At 39.7% G+C, this 20596-nt stretch overlaps 1 protein-coding gene and 1 long non-coding RNA gene across 3 annotated transcripts in view; one reads left to right on the top strand and one right to left on the bottom strand.

Moving 5' to 3' along the window:
- LOC123968502 overlaps nucleotides 1–12944 on the bottom strand; it is a 33144-nt gene extending 20200 nt beyond the window's left edge. The window contains exons 1-2 of the long non-coding RNA XR_006824476.1: nucleotides 12795–12944; nucleotides 12285–12484 (exon numbers count right to left, since the gene is read on the bottom strand). This is a non-coding gene — a long non-coding RNA (uncharacterized LOC123968502). The remainder of the gene's footprint in view (nucleotides 1–12284; nucleotides 12485–12794) is intronic.
- The window catches only part of LOC123968499 (multiple epidermal growth factor-like domains protein 10), a 52656-nt gene extending 33761 nt beyond the window's left edge, over nucleotides 1–18895 (top strand). Inside the window, exons 5-13 of one of the 2 annotated variants that reach the window (XM_046045317.1) lie at nucleotides 6122–6214; nucleotides 12292–12538; nucleotides 14806–14908; nucleotides 15294–15430; nucleotides 15700–15912; nucleotides 17026–17200; nucleotides 17359–17479; nucleotides 17651–17814; nucleotides 18739–18895. In XM_046045317.1, the coding sequence (XP_045901273.1) occupies nucleotides 6122–6214; nucleotides 12292–12538; nucleotides 14806–14908; nucleotides 15294–15430; nucleotides 15700–15912; nucleotides 17026–17200; nucleotides 17359–17479; nucleotides 17651–17814; nucleotides 18739–18849 (1364 nt within the window). In that variant the 3' untranslated portion in view covers nucleotides 18850–18895. The remainder of the gene's footprint in view (nucleotides 1–6121; nucleotides 6215–12291; nucleotides 12539–14805; nucleotides 14909–15293; nucleotides 15431–15699; nucleotides 15913–17025; nucleotides 17201–17358; nucleotides 17480–17650; nucleotides 17815–18738) is intronic. The other variant, XM_046045318.1, reaches the window with a different exon arrangement.
- Nucleotides 18896–20596: the final 1701 nt, after the last annotated feature.

Here is a 20596-nt window from a genome sequence, read left to right as displayed (position 1 = left end):
CTAGAGGCTCTATGTCAAAAATCAAATAGCCACTTTGTGTGACTTCTTTTTCTGAACTTCCTGTTCACATGCGGTCAAGGTCACTCTAATCTGAGGTGAGCATAATTTTATAATTTTTTTGCTTCAGAAGTAAAACCTTTGCACTTTACTTTTTATGTATTCCAACCTTATTAGGTATGGATGTTCAAAATGATAACTTTGCACAAAGTAGAGGAGACAATGTGTCTTTTGATACCTCAGCTGAAGTGCTATGTTAAGCTAACCTTGAGATTTAGCACACATGTCAGTTTTGGGCAAGTTGTCTCAATGACTTGCCCAATAACACAAAACATGCTCAAAAAACTATGTGAAATTGTGTAATTACCTCTGACACTAGTATTAAATTATACTGTAAATAGAATATTACACACTGTAGTTTACAGCAGCAGCCATAGGACTGGACAAGACTGAATTCATGACAGAGTATATACAGTCTTATACCGTTGGCATGTAGTATGTTAGTAGATACAAACACACACACACACACACACACACACACTACATCATACAGTTATTAATTAAGTTCGGCAACAAGGGCAGTAGACAAATAAGCTTGTAATTCATTTGTAATTGCAAGGAGGAATGTGTTTTTGAAGGAAGGAAGAAAATTATCATCAGAAGACAGAGAATGGCAGCACCCCACCTGACATAATGTTAAAGGCAGTAAGGCAGGTGAAGTTGAAGAACAAATCAATCAGAAGTACAGCTAAGGATTTTGACATGAGCTGCTGACATCTCTTTTGGCCTCATCTATGTGGAGCCATTTTCATACAGTATTGCAAAGGAGACATGGTTTAAGTGTGTGAAATGCAACAAATGGGCCTGCGATGCTTGCATTAGTCATATACATATGTACGTTACAAAAATGCAGATTGTTGCATTAGTGTTTTTAAACACCACATCTGTTTAGTTAAGAAGTTATACATTTAAGCAAGTTATCTGCAGCATTACATTCATTTACCATAGATCTATTTGCACTCCAGAGAACATTTGATTTGAAAGTTCAAAAAAAGAGATTGTGCCACTTAATGTGTGCTCTGCCAACATTTTTGTTTTGAATTAAATTTTTTACTTTCCAAATTCTCTAGGCTTGATTGTTGATTGATTTTATTTTTAGTTCTGGTTACAATTTGAAATTGAAATCAGTATTCACAATTAAGTTTTCTAACTGTTTGATAATCCAGTCTGACTGCCAATGGGGCAAATTGTCACATGTGAGCACTCTCTATTCAACAGTCTACAGCTCCATAATGAGATAAGATAGGAAGATGTAATGAATACAAAACTTCTGCCCAAGACTTCAGTCTTTCATTTGGTTTGACATTTGTATTGTTGTGATGTACGGTGCTCAGTAAATATTAGACAGTGTGAAAAGTGTGACAACATACCCCGCTCTCACCTATTCAGAGCCAGTGAGCAAGGGACTTTCAAACTAATAATGTGCGATAAAATAATTGTCGGCGATAACGCGTTAACGTGCCCAGCCCTAATCAAAATGTTTTAGTGTTTTGTATTTTGTAGTTTCAAAATACTGTAAAATACTTTGTGAGAAGTCTATGTGATGACATCATTAAAATGCTGCCTCTGATAGGTGCCTTTCCATCTATTTTAGATAAATTGCTACAGTTCTTTACAGTTCCTGATTTTAGTACCTTAACTGTCATTCTAACAGGGCTCACAATTTTGTCTAACGAACAAGTCTTAAAACCAAATGTACTCACCACAGAAAGTGAACAGCCAACTGCTAAGAATTAAGTAGAATTAAAATGGCGAGATTAGAAACAGGATAATGTGTTCTTTAAAATACTTTCAATTATAATATAACTAATATACAACTAACATAGCGATACGCCTGTGTGTGAGGTTAATACCATAGCTCTACGTTGTTTTGGGTTTCCACAAAATCGTTTTGCGCATTAGGCCTATGATGTTAACAGGCAGATTAGTTGGCTTGCTGCAGTTAAATATCTAAGTAAGAGAAACCTCTATGTAGGCAACACAAGTTGATTAGGATAATATGGCCCTGTGAACCTAAGTCATATTTGAACAACTATTGCTTTGTGTTGTTGGCCACAAATGACAGAGAAAAGAAAAACAAGTCAAACATCACAGTCTACATGCTACACTAAGAATAGTAGTAATGGTGCTTTCAGACCAAAAGCAAAGCAAGCGTTCGGGGCAGTGAGTTTACATACATACATACACACAAAGTCAATGCAAAGATGTGTAGAGCCGCGATTTTCTGTCGGGCGGGCATGAAGCGACGCAAAGGGGGCGGTGCCAGCGACGCAAAGGCGAAGCGAAGGAATTCGCATGAGTTGAATATTTTCAACTCAAGCGAGAAATTCGCATGAGGCTGAGTCACGATAGCCTATCAACGTAGAGATTGTCCGTAAGTCACCGACGGCTTTAGAGTGTTGTGTGGAGAGGGCCAGGCAGAGCGGGAGATTGAAAATCTGCTGGCCGACTGAGAGCTGCTAAACTTGGGCTTTGGACAAATAAACACCCGTGGTCAGACTGGATTATGCTCTGACAACTACGCCATTTGCTCGAGGGAGGAGCTCGGAGTAAACTGCTTTTATTAAATTAGCTTTTTACTTTAGTTTTTGTGATTACAACGTTGATTTACCTTCACTCGAGCTTCTCAGCAGCTAGATTCCGTGCACATCTGGTTCCAGTGTTAGCGTCGTTTGGCACTACTTCATATTTATATAAAAACCGGACAAAGCTGGACATTAATTAGAGAACAGAAAGCGAGGAGGTTGATCTACCTGGTGAGTTCAGAAAACACGTGTATGGAACTTTATTCCAGCTATCGTTGTACTTTACTGGGACCAAGTTAGCATAGCATAGCCCTGATCGATCCAAACTCATTCCACACTCATTCAGAAAACAAACATTTTAGAAGTTGTTGTCGTGCTGTCTTGCTGACAGACCTGACAAAGCATGAATTCATATGTTTAACAAATCTGCATCATATTGTAGTTATTTCGGCATCAGTTTGATCCGTTTATTGCCATTTAATCACAGCAACATGTTTACTTTGGGTTCATACAGCTGTAGTAATGGCGAGTTGTGTTTATTTGCGTTATTGCGTTGTGTGTGCACACTCAGCAGTTGTCCAGCAATAAAACCCCTGTGAGGAAAGCGTTGCGTGGATTAAATTCGCGTTTAGTCTGAGTACCGCATAAGACTCCCCTTTATGTACACGTATCCCCATACAAGTACAATTTTGGCCAGGGGCAGACTGGCCAATCGGGAGAACCAGGCCAAATACCGGTGGCCTGCATATTAATTTAGCCTGCCATTGATAATCCTGAACAAGTATTTAACATCATCTAGCAACTTGTGTCAGCATATACTTCACTTCACTTTCTACAAGTGCAACTCTGCTGTCAGCTGCTGTGCTTATCTCATCTTATCAAATGAAACAGTCCCTTCACTCATGGTTTCAGTGGTAAACCACCACATCAATAACAATTACCTACAAAAAACATTATATTCTAAGCAGACACGTTTTAAGAATACATCAGTCATGAAGTAACATTTGTATTTCAAACAAATGGCAAACTTATTAGCAAATTTGAACAAAACTCCCTTCACTGCTATGCATCATGGAAAGTCTGAGGGGCGGACTTAGGCTACTATGTAGCCTGTCACCAGAGTCAGAAACTAATAAATGGCTTAGGACAGACCTTTTTTAAAACTATTTGGTACAGTAAGAAGTTAAGTTCAAACAGCAATATTAGGCTATTTTGGCTCAAATGTTGAGTGTCTATAGGATAAGATAATACAATCATGAGGTAAATTAAAGCTTTGTATGATGAGAGGCCCGCAGTCTCTCAAACATTGAAAACCCCTGCCATAGACCTGGTAAAAGGTTAGTCCACAAAAAAGTTGCGGTTTGGTGGTTTGTGTGGCCTGGGATTGAGTCAGATTCCCGGCCTGAATTCTTGTGCCAGTCCGCTCCTGATTTTGGCTGTATTATTTGTGCCCCCTTCAGAAATTGCTTTTGAGAAATTTTATGTTTATTTTCCCCCCTAAATGTTAGATGAAATTTACGCCCATGCCCATCCCTGACGACGGGTGCAGTAGTTAAAAACAGATTAAAATGAAACCATACATGGCCTCAAAATTCTACCTTAGCTTTACAAACCTTCTCATACATCACTGTATTATCTCAGAAATGCATGATGGTAATAACAAGGTCTCTGTGCTTTGAGCTTGAAAAACTGACATTTTGAAGACGTTCAGCAGAAATAATATGCATTTTGGGTTGCTTGTTGTTGAGCCACCTTTCATAGCCTTGGTGTGTATTTATGTGTGTAGGTTTTCTTTTGTAGTCAAACACAAAAGCCTTAGTTTTTTCTGAAATCTGAAAAGCCAAGACGGAGCCCACTGATGGCTGTTTTGAGTTTTATAATAATAATCTTTAACGTGTCATCAATGACTCCTCCAAAACCCACTTTCTGTGCAATATTTTTTTTATTTTAAAAAACATATAATTAGATATAATTATGCTTACCTCCTTCATTTGATGACATGTTAGCCTTTTCCTTTCCAGCCTCTAGTATTCACACACACCTTCAACTAGAAAGGAAAATAATCAAGGAGAGTATTGTTTGGATGGAAAGAGAAAAAAAGTGCATATACAGCACGTGGTTCTCTGTGGCATGTGGTTAGAAAACACTTGTCTAGTGTAACAAAAAATGAAGAGATCTCTGGCAGAATCATTAGCCTTCAGTCATAAATGCATGTTTGAATTAACTTAATTAATAGCTGAACCATTTATGATGCTGGCAAGCACACAACTCAAAGACTTTCTTTCTAAGAGGAAGCTCCTTGACAGTATGAATGGCATCTAACACTGGTGCTTTCAATTTTATGGTTGAGCCCAGCTGTTGGGCTGTTCATGATGGGTGTAATACATTTAGAGGGAAAGAATGCAATTCAGTTGAATAGCCTTTTGACTGAATTATAAACACCCATGAAATAGTGCACATTTGAAATAGAGATAACAGGCACATTAATAGGCAATGTTAATAATAATAATAAACATTTCTGTAGCAGTCGTCTTATACAAAGTGCTTTGCATTTGAGAGAACCAAAAACGCAAACACATTATACAAACAGGAAACACATAGTCTGTAAAAGGAAATGTATTTTATTACATATATATAAATGTTGTGGTTGATACCTAGTATGTATCTGTTTAATATGTCCTACGCCAGTGATTCCCAACCAAAAGGTACATCTGCAGTTACCTGGGTGTACGTTTAAAGATCGTCGGCCTTTCTGTGTGGAGTTTGCATGTTCTCCCTGTGTCTGCGTGGGTTTCCTCCGGGTGCTCTGGTTTCCCCCACCATCAAAAACATGTTAGGTACTCCAGTCAGTGCCACTGACTAGACACTGATATATACATCTGGAGTTGGTCCCCGGGCGCTGCACAGTGGCTGCCCACTGCTCCCTTAACGGATGGGTTAAATGCAGAGAATGAATTTCACAACATGTATGTGACAATAAAGGTATATTCTCTTCTCTCTTCTCAAATTGTTGTAAGACCAATCTTCAGTATATTCATTGCCACACTAACAAATAAACAAAAAGCTACACTAGGGTCAGTTGCACAGGACATACCTCCTACCAACTTGAGGCAGTTGTAACAAACACCATGTGCTGCAATTGAGATTGTGTGAAAACTAGTTAACACATGAATAGCATTTGTTTTCACTTAGAGATAATAATACCACTTAAAGATGGGAGTAACACAGTACAAAGCTGTTTGTGTTCCATCTTCAACAGACTTTCATCAGATTTTTAGTGTAAAATAACATCCGGTCTGATTCAAATGAACACACCTGAAACATGACAGGTGCTGTTGACAGGAATCATCTGACTGGGCGGTGACAGAACAAGTTTGCAACAACCGCTGCCCTGTACAATCTGATCTGTACTTCCAATACTGTGCTGCAGCTTCAGATGGCTGCACGCCTTGCACAATGTCATCCATTGCATACTCAACATCTTCAATTGACTAATCTCCACAAAGCTGGTTCTATTATAGTGTGTTTCTCATCAACAGCTCGCTGCACCAAGGAGTGTGTCCACGGTCGATGTGTTGCTCCAGACCGTTGCCAGTGTGAGGGTGGCTGGCGAGGTGACGACTGCTCCAGCGGTATGAATCAGCCTTTTCCCCTCACTCAGACATTTCCTCACACTCGTTTGCTTTTTTCTCCCATTGCTTTCTCTTTTTCCCTGTTTCTTCAGGTGCACACACACACACACACACACACAAATAAACTTCACATACACAACAGGAAATGACAAATGGCCATTAGTCAAGTGGCTGATCTTCACATACACGATCCATCACAAACTGAAGGCCTTTCCAATGGAAACAGCAAGGGAGCATTACCGCATGCACAGCAATGAGTCATTGATGTCAACGTCAGTCCAGAAACCAGTTTACTAGACCAGAGGGACACCGAGCTGCACCTCCACCTCTCACTCACAGTTACTATTCAAAATTAATAATAGCTCACATTTTGAGCAACTTTTCCTTAACAACATCGAGGTGCTCTAAAGTCAAAGGAATAAAACAATCAAATGTAATAAAAGTGAAAAGTCAAAGGCAAACGTGTAACAAAATAGCAAGTAAGAGCAAAATACTGAAAGTAGCCACAGTCAATAAAGAAGAATTAAGAGAGAGACATTAAACCTGTGCCTTCTACCCATTAGGACTTCTTTTACAAAACAACAGTCAGCAGAAATGGTTATATAATAGTTATTCAAGGCACCAACTCAGAACAGTGAGTCTAACCCTGTTTGTCTTGACTGAAATCTCCTTAAATTTGATCGTTCAAACAATGTGGAGTGTGAAACCAGAACCACATTTTGCAGGGCTGCTGGTGCCCTCACTAAACTTAAGTTTTCCACTACCTTCAGCCTATTTCATCGCAGTCAGCTGGGTCAATAGTACACAGCCCCCACCCCCCAACCCCATTCCTCTGCAGAGAAGAGGAATTAGCTCTAACGGGTAGTGGCTGATGTCTTGACAGGGGGATGATGGGAAGGGGAAATGGAAAATGTTACCCCACTCTCTCTCTCTCTCTCTCTCTCTCTCTCTCTCTCTCTCGCATGGCCCAGTTCTCTCCGTCTCTCCTTACACTCCCTCCCTCCCCTAACCCTCACTTTATTTTTCCCCCTTTGTTTTCACTTGTTCACTCTTCTCTTCTTTTCTCCTCCTCCTCCTCTTCTCTCCAGCCTTGGCTCCACTGTCTCGTCCTACAATGGAGTCTTTTTGGCAGAATGAGCCCTGACACTTCCTGGATGCCTGTTTGTTGAGCTATCTAACTATGGGAAAGAGGAGAGGGACCTGAGGTTTTCATACTGAGCACTCTTAGGACTGTTTGCCCATGAATATGGAGAATAGATGGGAGGAGGGGGAAGTATACCCAATACTCTTTGCTCTATACATGAAATAGGGTAACAAAAAGAGAGAAGGGATGGGAGAGAATGGAAAAACAGGAATATGGTGGTAATGACAATGATTATAGTAAGAGAAAAGCAGGAAAGTGGCTCATTGTGAGCTAGAAAATGTCATGTCAAAGTATTTTATGCTTTATGTAAGCCTTGTTTTAGAGCATATTTTGATAGAGGAAACCAGAGAGCTGAAATCAAAAATGAACAGCGAGGGTCGGTTAGATGTCCAAGAGATTATGTGGAGTTTGGACGCAAAGCAAAACCCAAACCATTGCTTTGACAATTCTCAGGGGAAAAGGAAGAATTTTCCCACCATATCAGTGTGCATTCCTCATAAAGGACAGTTAAAAGATGCCAATTCTGAAGTGTGTGTCAATCAGTGGGTTTACATGTACACAGTGTTACAGATGCCGGTTAATTAAAAGAGGTCTGCATGTCATCAAAAGTATACTGTAACCTGGAGGAGGCCTGGCTTGCAGTAGAGCCAATGGCATACAGGATGATATCAGCAATAAAAATACACTGCAATGCTAAATGGGAAAATAAATATATATTTAAATAGGTAGTAAGTAGCAGAGGCCTAATTCTGATCCTCGTTAAGAGAATAGTCTAGAAATTGTAATGGATTTTTTTTAATTACACGGCAAAGGCCAACATTAAGAGTTAGTCCCCAGAATTCAGCAGTATTTTGATTTCAGGATTATCTGGATAAATACTTGACTGTTGGAAAATAATGTTAGAGTGAACTAATCACCCCATCTCTGAATATTATTTGCCAAAATAATTTCAAAACAGATAAATGCATGGTGACAATATACTACAGTGATTACATATCTAATGCTCACTGACAAAATATTTTTGTGGTCTGAAAGTGCAAATCTCAACAACATTTCAGAGAAATCGCAAGAACAAGTAACAAAACAAACTGACAAACCAACTGAATGCGCTGCTCTAGTCTGGTTGGAAGTTAAGGTTGATGAACACCAGTCTAGCCCCATGGATGAGAGTGGGTGTTTAAATTTAAAATCTACTATCCTGGGACCAAGGGTCAAGATGAAGTTAGCCTGACATATAACTTATTTATTTTAGGGCATCAGTTGCCAGTAACATTCATAGACCTCCAGTGCTTGCTGATTCTGGAACAGGGGGTTTTCTTTGAAAACAGACTTTTCCTTAAAAACTTTGTTTGGTACTTAGAAATAACCCTACATATTCATGACTAGATAAGCAACAATCAAAGTAAAACTTTTGAGTGAGAAAGTGAGAAAAATTTGAACTTTGTGACTATGTGACCTCTTCCCCTCTCAACTAGTGAGAAGAGCACAGACAAAAACACAAATACAGAAATCTGTGTAATCATAGTAATAATCAAACATGATTTATACATGTCATTGAAGTCCCACATTTTAGGGATGGTTATTGCTACTGGATACCTTTATGGTATCGACCTAAACAGCTCAGTATTGAGTAGCGAAACATCTCCAGTCAAACCAGTACTTCAATCTATACTTTTTGTAACCAGATCGAGGCAAATAAATTACTATTTGTATGGTTTTGCTCGCAGCCAAACACGCAAGCAACACACTGAAAGAAAGAGAGCACACCTTTTATTTTTCCTTATGTGCCTGCACCATAAACTGTATTAAAAAAAGGCCTGCACACGCCGAGTCCATGTGTGATTTTAACAGCTGCTCATCTGTTGCTGAGCTTGGCTTTCCGTTGGTTTCATCTTCTGGTATCATTTAACACTTCGCGGTACATTTTTATTTGCTATTCACAACACTTGTCACTGATCAATCACTGCGTTCCATTACATCAATCAAGCGCTTTTGTGCGCAGCAGCGATCAGCTGATTTTACTCATGGAGGCTCAGATGTAGTTGGCTTAATCGGCTGGACGTGCAGCCTCTTTTCCTCCGTTTGTTAGTCTTTAGTGTAGTTTAGTGACTTGTTTAAACAGACTCCTTACTCGTTTTATACTTGACTGTCGTTTTTGGAGGAGGTTGTTTGTGACTCACCAATAAAGGAAAAAGCACTCACGGAGATCTTTCAATTTAGTTTATTGATTGAAAGTTAACAAAATAATTTTCTGTTGTTTACTTTCAACACACATCAAAAAATACCTTAAATTCATTTCCCACAACTTATTTGGTCACTAAACTATTTCACTCCTCTCTCATTCAAATATAAAAAAATGCACAAGCTGTAGTCTTTCCCCATATAATACTACCTGTGATGATGAACTAATTAGGATGAGGAGCGATCGGATACAATTTCCCAATACTTTTATGTAACGGTTTGAAATTTGAAATAAGAGAAAAAAAAAAAAAAGATAACCTTGCTTGTCCATAACAAGAATAAAAATAATAGGCTATCAATCAACTACTATGGCTTCAACAGGTGGCATTTTATGCAAGGTATCAAATGAAGTACTCCATTGTTATCGGTATCATATTAAGGGTACTGGTTTTGGTATCGTCAAATTTTAAATGATACCCAACCCTACCACACTAACAGGAAAAATTGGCCATGAATCCTCCTTTCATGTAAGGCAATTTTGGGTTGATCAGTGCTTAAAATGATTAAATCAAAGTTAGACAGACTTAAAAGGGATAGTATTGCAACCCAATAGAAAAAAAAAAAATCTGTTTTCCTACACAGCCCTGGCTCTGTAAATAGAAACCAGAGACAGTGGTATGAACCTTGCTGCACAACTTTGCCAATCAGCAATAGTGGCGTTAGTGCTTGCGCACAGGACTGATGGGAGGAGGGAGCCAGCCGGAGAGAGAGTTCCATACACCAGCACTTTTGAACGTGCTGGAATCCAGGCACTGTGATGAAGGAGAGGAGAGATGGCTGAGATACAGCCAAAGAGAAAAAGGGTATGAAGAGTCTAAACTGAGAAGAAAGTTGTATGACAAGGCACAGGCAAAGGCGTTTCAACACTGGAGCAACCTCAGAGATTTTAAATTTGGGGGGCGGAGCTTCTGAAGGGAGGGGTGTATTTGTTTGCCAGTTGAGTTAGTTGAGTTCAAATATCTACAATCCTTCTGCAGAATCACTTACTCTCCCTTCAAGCTAAGGTACCGGTAAGTGTATTTGAAGGTAACAAAAGTCAGCAACACTGTTAGAGAATGCTGTATGTTTATATGCAGATAAACAAACAGATGGAAAGAGTTTTGATGTTTGTAAGTTGAGGGCTTGAACTCAGCCAGCTGGTTGCAGTAGTCAAAAATCACACTTCCAAATCTGGTAAATTTTCACCCATTCACTCATCTACCGTCTGGATGCATCACTCCTGCAGACCTTTCAGTAAATCTCCCCTGCTGTCCTGCTGTGAGAATGTCTGTGTAAACATAATCTCTGCTCCAGATGAGTTTCTCATTACTCAACGTGACACACTCCGGCAGGACCCCTCTCCAATGCCCACACAGAAAACAAGAGAAGTTATGATTCATTTAAACAAAAAGAGTGAAGGGTCCTGCTCCAAGTTAGTGCAATAAACATTACAGTCCATGGCAGTGTGCTCCAGGCCATATTTGGCTCTACTCTACCTTCTCTGTAATTATTGTCAAAGCAGTGCTTGTACTTTTCAAAGCTGTGGCAGGGTGGATTTGCAGCAGAGGTAAAGGTAGGGGGGAAAGTGGAAACATGGACATATAACATTTGACGTGTAGCTCAGGCCATTGGTGCACAGTTGATTATTTGCATGAATGCCTGCTGCTTACAAAAAGAAAGATGATTCACAGAGGTCAGCATGAAATTGTTGGAATCGTTTTGAGTTTGAGGGAAGATAACTGAAGCCCCTCCATGTGTTACGTCAGTGCTATTGGATATCACAGTTTCTTGATGATGTCCAATGTCCCAGACAGTTGAAGTTATTGATGAGAAATTTGAAGAATGCACCCTTGACCAATCTGGGTTCTCACAAAACGACCCAGTGAACTGAGATCTTCATCATGAATTGAAATCCAAACCTTGTGTGAATCTCCTCGGCATGCTAACCCCCCAGAGCCAACTCTTGGGCTTCTGTAAAATGAACCATTTAAAACTCCTTCGTCCTGTGAGCTCCATGCAAATCTCCCTGCCAATTTGAAATTACTTATTGGTAATAGAACACTTCTGGGCTAAAGGGTTGGATTTGGATGTGGAAGCATGGTGGAGATCCAGTTATGTGTGGAAGAGCTAGTATTTTATGTCATCCCTCAGCACTTTTCCTCTCTTGTTTGTGTTCTGTTATTCATTGCATGTTCTGTTGAATTTAATCAGATTTGTTTCTCCATGACATGATATTACTGTAAATGTACACCATGGTGTATGGGAGGAAAATTTAATGAGGAAAAACAGAACCGACTAAATGATCATACTTGCACCGTATGCAAGTTACAATAATCATGCGTAATCTTATTTTGCTTCACTGTTTTTATTTCATTTCCATCTTTGCAGGCTAGGTTTGACTCAATGTTTAGAGTAGCAGGCGTATTTCTGGAAGCTGACTGGTTGGAATTACTGGAAAATGTGGGCAATTAAAGTGAAACCTCCCTAGGTGTGAAATTTTAGATAAGTTTTAAAAAAAGTGAGCAAATTCAGTAAATTCCATTTCATTGCATACATTTCTCCCACGTAGCCAGAATGAAATAAGTCACAGTAAATTTTTAAAGACAATTCTGCATGGCTTTCCAGAAGAATTAGAGGTTGTGTTTCAGTTTGGCTAAATAGAGATTGATTTTATATATATAAATAAATAACACTTTGTCCTGTTACCTTTCAGCCTGTGATGACAAACACTGGGGACCAGGCTGTAGTCAGCAGTGTAAGTGTGAGAACGGAGCTCTCTGCGATCCTACCAAGGGGGCATGTCAGTGTCCTCCTGGGTTCATAGGACGCTACTGCGAGGAGTCCTGTCCAGCAGGCACTTTCGGGAAGGGCTGTCTGCAGAGGTGCAAGTGTGGGACTGGAGGATCCTGCGATAAAGCAACCGGAGAGTGCTTATGTCGGGACGGATTCACTGGGACTTTGTAAGTGTACAAAAATAGATAAATATTAAATTGTAAATGTAGAAAAACATTGTTTACTTTATTTCCCAAACAAATATAGCATTTTGTAGTGATTCCCATTTCCACTGTTTTAATTTAAGTCAAAATATTAGTACAAACACACAAATAAGTTAAACCTAGCGTCAACAGCCACGCTAGCAGCACTGTGAGGCTGTAACGGTTACTTAAACGCAGTGGTGCTTTGAGCTCAATGCTAACAACATGCTACAATGCTCACCTTGACAAGGAACATGCTGCTGGTTAACAAGTATATTGTTTACCGTGTTCACCGAAAGATTAGTGTGTTAGCATGCTAACATGTGATAGGAATGCCTTTTGTTTTTCCAGGTAAACCAAACAATTGGACAAAGTTTTGCATAACAGTAGATGCTAAGAGATCACCAAAGTTATTACAATTCATCCCCCATGGACGTCTGTACCAAATGTCATGGCAATGGATCCAATAGTTGAGAAATTTTACTAAATACCAAAAATGTTCATATTATGTTGGTGCTAATGGAAAACGTAAGGGATCATAAAAGTCATTAGGACTGATGCCCAGGGAGATAATGAATGTACAGAATTTCATGGCATACTGAAGTTTAAGATATTTATGTCTGAACCAAACTGGTGGACCAACTGCATCCGTACAGTCATTTTTGGTATGAGCCAGTTAGAGTATGTACAGTTGATTATTTCATTTCATCTGAGACACTTTCTAACTCAGTTCATTACACAACACTTAATTACACTTTACTCCATTATCTTAAATTTTCTTAGGAGGTCTGTCAGACACAGATCTGTCAGTTCATACCAAGTTATTTGTCTCAACTTAATTTTTAGAAGGAAAAAAAGACCCTGCGGTACTATAGTATAATCCATGAGTCATCTATTACACCCTGTTTTTAGATGCCCCTGAGGATGAGCAATGAAAATTCTTCCCCACTACATATTAGTGGAAACTCTTATACTGCCAGAGTGAAAGAACAACACATCACTTTGAGCTAAATAAAAATAGGGGCTTGGCAACTGATTATGGGATAAAGCTCCTTGATGAATTTTGTATTTGAGGTCTGTCCATGTTATTTCACCTCAAGGGTGTATTAGAAAATATACAATCCCAACATTGAATTGTACAACAGGTAGTTTCAGCCAAGTAATCTGATTAGTCGAAAACACAGTCCAACTGTGCTGATGATAAAGTCTTATATTACATAAATATCTCAACATTTGTGTTCAATAATGGAAGAAGTAGTCAGTTTTAAAGGTAATAATACCACACTGTAGAAATACTCTTTTACGCAACAAGTCCTCCAAGCTAAACGACAGAACAGGTTGCTTGTCAATGTTTCCTAAAACGGCACATAGCGTTTTAGGCAACCAGACTTTAACTATGTTATGTATGTCACTTGACGTAAGTTACATGACAGTAAACTGTTGCAGTTTGCTTAGATTTAGGCAACAAAACTACTTTGTTAGATTAGGGAATGCACTGTGGTTGGTTGGTTTGGGTTAAAATAAGTATGTTACGTAAGTCACTTAAAACTCAAAATAACTCAACATTTACTTGGTTTCACATGAGACTAACACTGTTAGTCATTGTTATTGTGTCATTGTGTGATAGTCCAGGGTTTGACCCATCCACCTCCTTTTTTACTTAAAAGTATCAGCTTCAAAATGTAGTTAAAATGCCAAAAGTAAAAGTAATAAGCCGAAATTCACATTTTAGAACATATTATTGTATTATAATTAGTAATGCATTAATATATCACTAATGCTGCAGCTGGTAAAAATTACTTTATTTACTGCTGGGTAGCTTGTGAATTTCCCCTGGGGATCAATAAAATCTTTTACTATAGTAATACATCATAATTTGTTGTTGATGATAGTTTGTATTTTTAAGCTGAATCTGCAAAGTAATGAGAAAGTAAAGTTACGTTATCAAAAAAATGTAGTGAATAATATTTGCCTCTGAATTGTAGTGGAGTAGATGTATAAACTAGAAGAATTTTTCTTTAACACCATGGGAATGTCCCGGGAGACATGGAGTTAGGGTTGGTCGTCTCTATTTTTATATCATCTGATCATGGCTACTTGAGACCATCGATTAGCTATCTGATCGCCAGGGGGCGGGGTTACGTTGCTGCAAGTCAGTGAAATGCCAGCATGGAAGAAACAGACTTACTAGCTTTATGGTAAACCACCAGAAACATCTGTGTGTTTTAGACTAAAGCATCCTTTCCCCGCAGCTGTGAGAAAGCGTGTCCCAGGAAATGCCAGGCACGATGCTCCTGCCAGAATGGTGGGATCTGTAAAGGCAAAGGGATCTGCGCGTGTCCGCATGGATGGACGGTACGTTTTCAAGTTTGCACTGACACCATCGGTTGCCAAAATTTAAATAATTTCTTGTGTTATATTCCAGCTGGATCCAAAGAGACAAGCAGTCTCTTCTTCTTAATACTGACTTACTGGTATTTCCAAACACATTTTGAAGGCAACCTGTCATCTCTGGAGACATGCAGATGCGAGCTTTTCTACTAATGTGAAAAATTCATTATGCGGTTTCTTTTTTGGATGACATGCATGAGACACATGATTGCGATCTCATCAGAGAGAGTAGAGTAACTGAGAAAATTTTAAAGTGGCAATGTTGGAGTCTCACTCCTGTTTTTGCAATGGCGCATGTGCATTTACGTTGCAAATCTTTCTGCCTCATGAATTTGTTGTTACTCTGCAGGGTGCAGTTTGCACAGAGCGATGTCCCGAGGGAAAGTTTGGACCAAACTGTGCTGAGGAGTGTGTATGCCACAACAGCGGCAAATGTGACCCTAAAAATGGACAGTGCCAGTGTGCTAAAGGTTTTACTGGTATCAGGTGTGTACGTGCAAGTGTTTTATGTGACTGTCCTTGGGCATGGGGCAGTCATATAGGTTCATTCATGTCAAAGGACATCTTTCTCCATTGTGAGTTAAGAACACAAAACTCTTGTTTTAAAACTGCTGACTGCTCAGTTTGTTAAGCCATGTCATCTTAACACAATAGAAAATTGAAGTTTAGATTCAGTTTGTGGTTTGCGGGGGAAACAGATGTGCATTACTTTCCACTTGTCCAGCTTTTTTGTGCATCTGTGTTACTTCCTGCAGGTGTAATGAGGAGTGTGCTGCAGGTACTTATGGTGAGGACTGTAAAGGTGTGTGTGACTGTGCTAATGGTGCGCGCTGCTACAACATTGATGGAGGCTGCCTATGCGAGCCAGGCTTCAGCGGTACACACTGCAGGGAGAGGATGTGTGAACCCGGCAAATACGGCATGCACTGTGAACGCTCGTGTCTCTGCCAAGACAAACACACACTCAGGTGAGTGGGTGCTGTCAGAAGAAGAAGGATGAGTTTTACTGTTTAAGTCATGGAAACATTTCTCTGAGGCGGTGCTTCTCTGGAGGCAAAAATGTTCCTGTTTTGGTTCAGCTAAGCCTCAGTGAGCAGAGCCAAAGAGACAATTTGGGGCAAGAAAGCTAGCTACTGGCAGCCATATTTAGACCTTAGCTCATCCACTCCTTAGAATCAAGTCCTGGTTGGTTCGCCCAGTGTGGGGTTTCAGATTTGTGCTGCTTTTTGTGGAAGGTGTTTTGCAAACTCAGTTACTCACAAAGACTTTTCTTGTAAACATGAAAACATACTGTTTTAGTAAGTTGGCTCTGTTAACTGTTGAAGACACAGTTTTGCCTTCTAGACAGGGCTAACGCTAGCCACCTAACTGGAAAAGAAGAAACCTTCTTGATAACTGAAGGCCTGCAAGTTTGATAACTAGATTGGCAGGTAGTTTGAGCATGTTAGCTAACTGTTAGCAGTAGACTGAAGGTTCTCTTAGTTAATTAGTTTAGTTTAGTCAGTTTGGTTTCATAATACCATAGCTAGCTCCATTCCTAGCTTCTATCTGTTTTCACTAGGCTTTGCCATAGCCTACTGAGGTTGAATGGCTCCACACAGTCTGTGGTCATTAAAGGCACTACATATCCATGCTAAACCCACAACTGTGTTTTTATTTTACCTGATTAGACCTCTCCGGTTGCACCTGCCTAGGTGGAGCAACTTACACCTTCATCATTCTTATATTTGTACCTTTAGTTTGGTGACCTCATGTAAATTCAGCCTAAGAGGTCTAATCAACCTGAATAATTGAAAACACCTGTGTTAGTGTGCATGTTCTCTAATTAGCTTAGCTATATTGCTTCATTGGCTCCACCTGCAGAGGGTTTTTCAACCAGTGAGATCATTTCTGCACCTGTCAAAAATAACTGTATAAATAAATGTGGTAGTGAAAACACCAAAGTACTAGTTTTCAGTACATGTATGAACAAATCATATTTTTGAAATGAACTACTGAATCACCATTGTCACTCACAGAATTGTCTGTCTGTGAATTTTTGTTGTTGCTTTTTCATATTTACCTCTGTCTTCATTATGCAGCTGCCACCCAATGAAAGGAGAATGCACATGCCAGCCAGGGTGGGCAGGACTGTTCTGTAACGAGACCTGCGCTCACGGTTTCTTCGGTCATGGTTGCCTGGAGCCATGTCTGTGTGTGAATGGAGGGGTGTGTGATAGTGCCACTGGTCATTGCCGGTGTGCCCCCGGGTTCACGGTGAGATTAGCATGATTTATCTGTTCAAGCTTATGAATCAATTACATTTTCTTTTCAAGTTCTGTGTTGGTATGTTTAGCTCTCAAACCTAATGACCTGTTTTTACCAGATTCTCATCTTTTTTTTATTAAAGTTAATATTAGTATTTATTATTGCAGGGAGTTCACTGTGAGAGTCCATGTAAAAGTGGCACCTACGGCAAGAACTGCTCCCTGGAGTGCTCCTGTAAAAACTTTGTTGACTGCTCGCCAGTTGACGGGACCTGCTTCTGCAAAGAAGGTAAAAAAATTCACACAGAGAGGGTCACTGTTAAAAAGAAAATGTTTGACAGTCAGTGCTTGACCTGTTGACAGACTGACGAATGCATGACTGGAGCAAAATTGGTGAAATAACTTTCTATCAATTATGGTACCATTCAAAAATGGCTGACGGTCCTTTGTGTGTCTGCAGGCTGGCGAGCGCCTGACTGTTCCACCCCCTGCTCTATGGGAACCTGGGGCCCAGGATGCAACGCCACCTGCCACTGCGCCAACAAGGCAAAATGTAATCCTGTAGATGGATCCTGCACCTGTACAGCCGGGTGGCAGGGGGCGCGCTGTGACCAACCGTGCCCGGTAAATGTCTTGAAATGAGACTTCAAAGATTGTCTTATTTGTTTATGAAGTGATAAAGAGGTGGGCAAACTGTTAATAAAAGATCCATCAGATAACATGAAATCAGTCTTTTTATGCAGTAATTCCATTAGTCCAAGACAGGATACAAGAATACAATAAAAGCAGCCTTGGATAAAAATACAAAAAAAGTAGATTAAACCACTAGTTTGTTGAAAGGTTGGTAAACACCTCTAGCGAGTTATATTTGAAAAATGCACACAACCACCAATACAGAAAATAATTTGTTTAATTTCATGAAACTTGCTTCATTTTGCTTTATACTCCAGTAACAATTTTCAGCCTTAAAATTTTATCAGTCAGAAATGGGTAAAATGCAAATAAAAAGGTAGATAAGATCAGATAGAACTTTATTCATCCTGGAAGACATGTTGTGGCCAAGTTGCTCGCTACAAATTAGGGTGCAATGCTTTAATGGAAATATCCATTAAATCATTTTTTCTCTGTCCTGGACTCGAGCCACAGCATTGCATGAAAACACATGCTACTTAAAATCAAACTGTAGAAGATATGAAAAATGCACTATATGTTTATTTGATGTCAAGCAGAGTAGATAAATGAACCGTAATCGTTGATAAGACTAATACATATATCATAAAGCTAATAATTATATAAAAAATGTCAGTTTTGATTGTACAGTCTGTAGAAATGTTGTCCAGCTTTTCATCCCATACCTCACCCTCTGTATGCTTTAATCTGAGTTTTGGACATGTGCCCCTCTTGTCTTTGCCATGCCAACCCTCCAGGCTGGCTATACAACAACACATTGCCAGTGTAGTATTTTGTCTGACTCCGACTGAGCTGGCTGAATGTTGAAGAGATTCCCCTGACAATTCTTTGCCCGTTGGCATTTGTTCACATGTGCAGATGGACACGTTTGGGCCAGGCTGCCTGAAGAGGTGTGATTGTGTTCATGCCGACGGCTGCCAAGCTACCACTGGGAAGTGCCACTGTCGGCCAGGTTGGTGGGGTAAGTGATGACGTCCTCCTGGTGTCGCTGCCAGCTTGGCTTTGGTACCACAGATAAGTCTGGTCCAACAGAACTAAGTGAGCCACAGGTTTTAAACCACTCTGTCTCTCTTTGATTATGATTGTACTATTCTCTGACTTAAAGGACCACCATTGCATATGTCTGACCATTAACCTCAGATCACCTATATTTTACATAATTAACCATTTTTTATTTTTATGTTTACGCCATTACAAATAAAAGTCCTGCATCAAAAATTAGTTAAAACAGTAATTAAAACTTTAAAAGTACTGAAGTACTATGGGGGGGGACTTTGCTGTGCTCATTGATCAAACAGGGTAATCACCACATGTTTTAGCTGAATCTCAATGAATGCTACTTCTGCGTAGTGTAATAAACTATTAAGGACTCTAAACGTTCAAAAAATATATACCTTGAATCATCTATCACCATTGATGAAGTTCACGAAGGATATTATAGCGTTTAAAAGCATAATTTGGAGGTGCGTGCAATTCTCGGCAGGCATGCAAAACTCGGCATAACACCAGCTGCTACTGCCAGTGATGCTTGAACTCATCGGGAGAGAGTGGCGTAGTAAAGTAGAGTAGGTAATATTACCTTTTTAAGGAGTATATGCTGAGTAACTAGTTGGAAATAACTATATTATTTCTGAGTAACTTGCCCAACACGGAGTTGACAATAAGGATCGGATAAATTGGGTAGGCCTATGTTTTGATTATTGCTTGTTATAGGCTATCCAATGTTTACTTTGACTTTGCTGTCGATTGATCAATCATATAGGCTAAATAGACTACACTTTGCTGTATGAATGGTTGCTTTTTAAGTCGTCTTTATGTTAAAGGTTTCAGTTATAAAAAAAAAATCTTGTGAATGGTTGTGACAGGATTTACAGTGGGTACGGAAAAAATTCAGACCCCTTTAAATTTTTCACTCTTTGTTTCATTGCAGCCATTTTCCAAAAATCAAAAAAGTTCATTTTATTTCTCAGTAATGTACACTCAGCACCCCGTCTTGACAGAAAAAAACAGAAATGTAGAAATTTTTGCAAATGTATTAAAAAGAAAAACTGAAATATCACATGGTCATAAGTATTCAGACCCTTTGCTCAGTATTTAGTAGAAGCACCCTTTTGATCTAATACAGCCATGAGTCGTTTTGGGAAAGATGAAGGAAGTTTTTCACATCTGGATTTGGGTATCCTCTGCCATTCCTCCTTGCAGATCCTCTCCAGTTCTGTCAGGTTGGATGGTAAACGTTGGTGGACAGCCATTTTCAGGTCTCTCCAGAGATGCTCAATTGGGTTTAAGTCAGGGCTCTGGCTGGGCCATTCAAGAACAGCCACGGAGTTGTTGTGAAGCCACTCCTTCATTATTTTAGCGGTGTGCTTAGGGTCATTGTCTTGTTGGAAGGTAAACCTTCGGCCCAGTCTGAGGTCCAGAGCACTCTGGAAAAGGTTTTCGTCCAGGATATCCCTGTACTTGGCCGCATTCATCTTTCCCTCGATTGCAACCAGGCGTCCTGTCCCTGCAGCTGAAAAACACCCCCACAGCATGATGCTGCCACCACCATGCTTCACTGTTGAGACTGTATTGGACAGGTGATGAGCAGTGCCTGGTTTTCTCCACACATACCGCTTAGAATTAAGGCCAAAAAGTTCTATCTTGGTCTCATCAGACCAGAGGATCTTATTTATCACCATCTTGGAGTCCTTCAGGTGTTTTTTAGCAAACTCCA

This window comes from Micropterus dolomieu, linkage group LG03 (genome assembly GCF_021292245.1).
Source record: "Micropterus dolomieu isolate WLL.071019.BEF.003 ecotype Adirondacks linkage group LG03, ASM2129224v1, whole genome shotgun sequence".
Taxonomy (NCBI): Eukaryota; Metazoa; Chordata; class Actinopteri; order Centrarchiformes; family Centrarchidae; genus Micropterus; species Micropterus dolomieu.
Note: the sequence above shows the minus strand (reverse complement) of the source record. Positions and strands in the feature narration are given on the sequence as shown.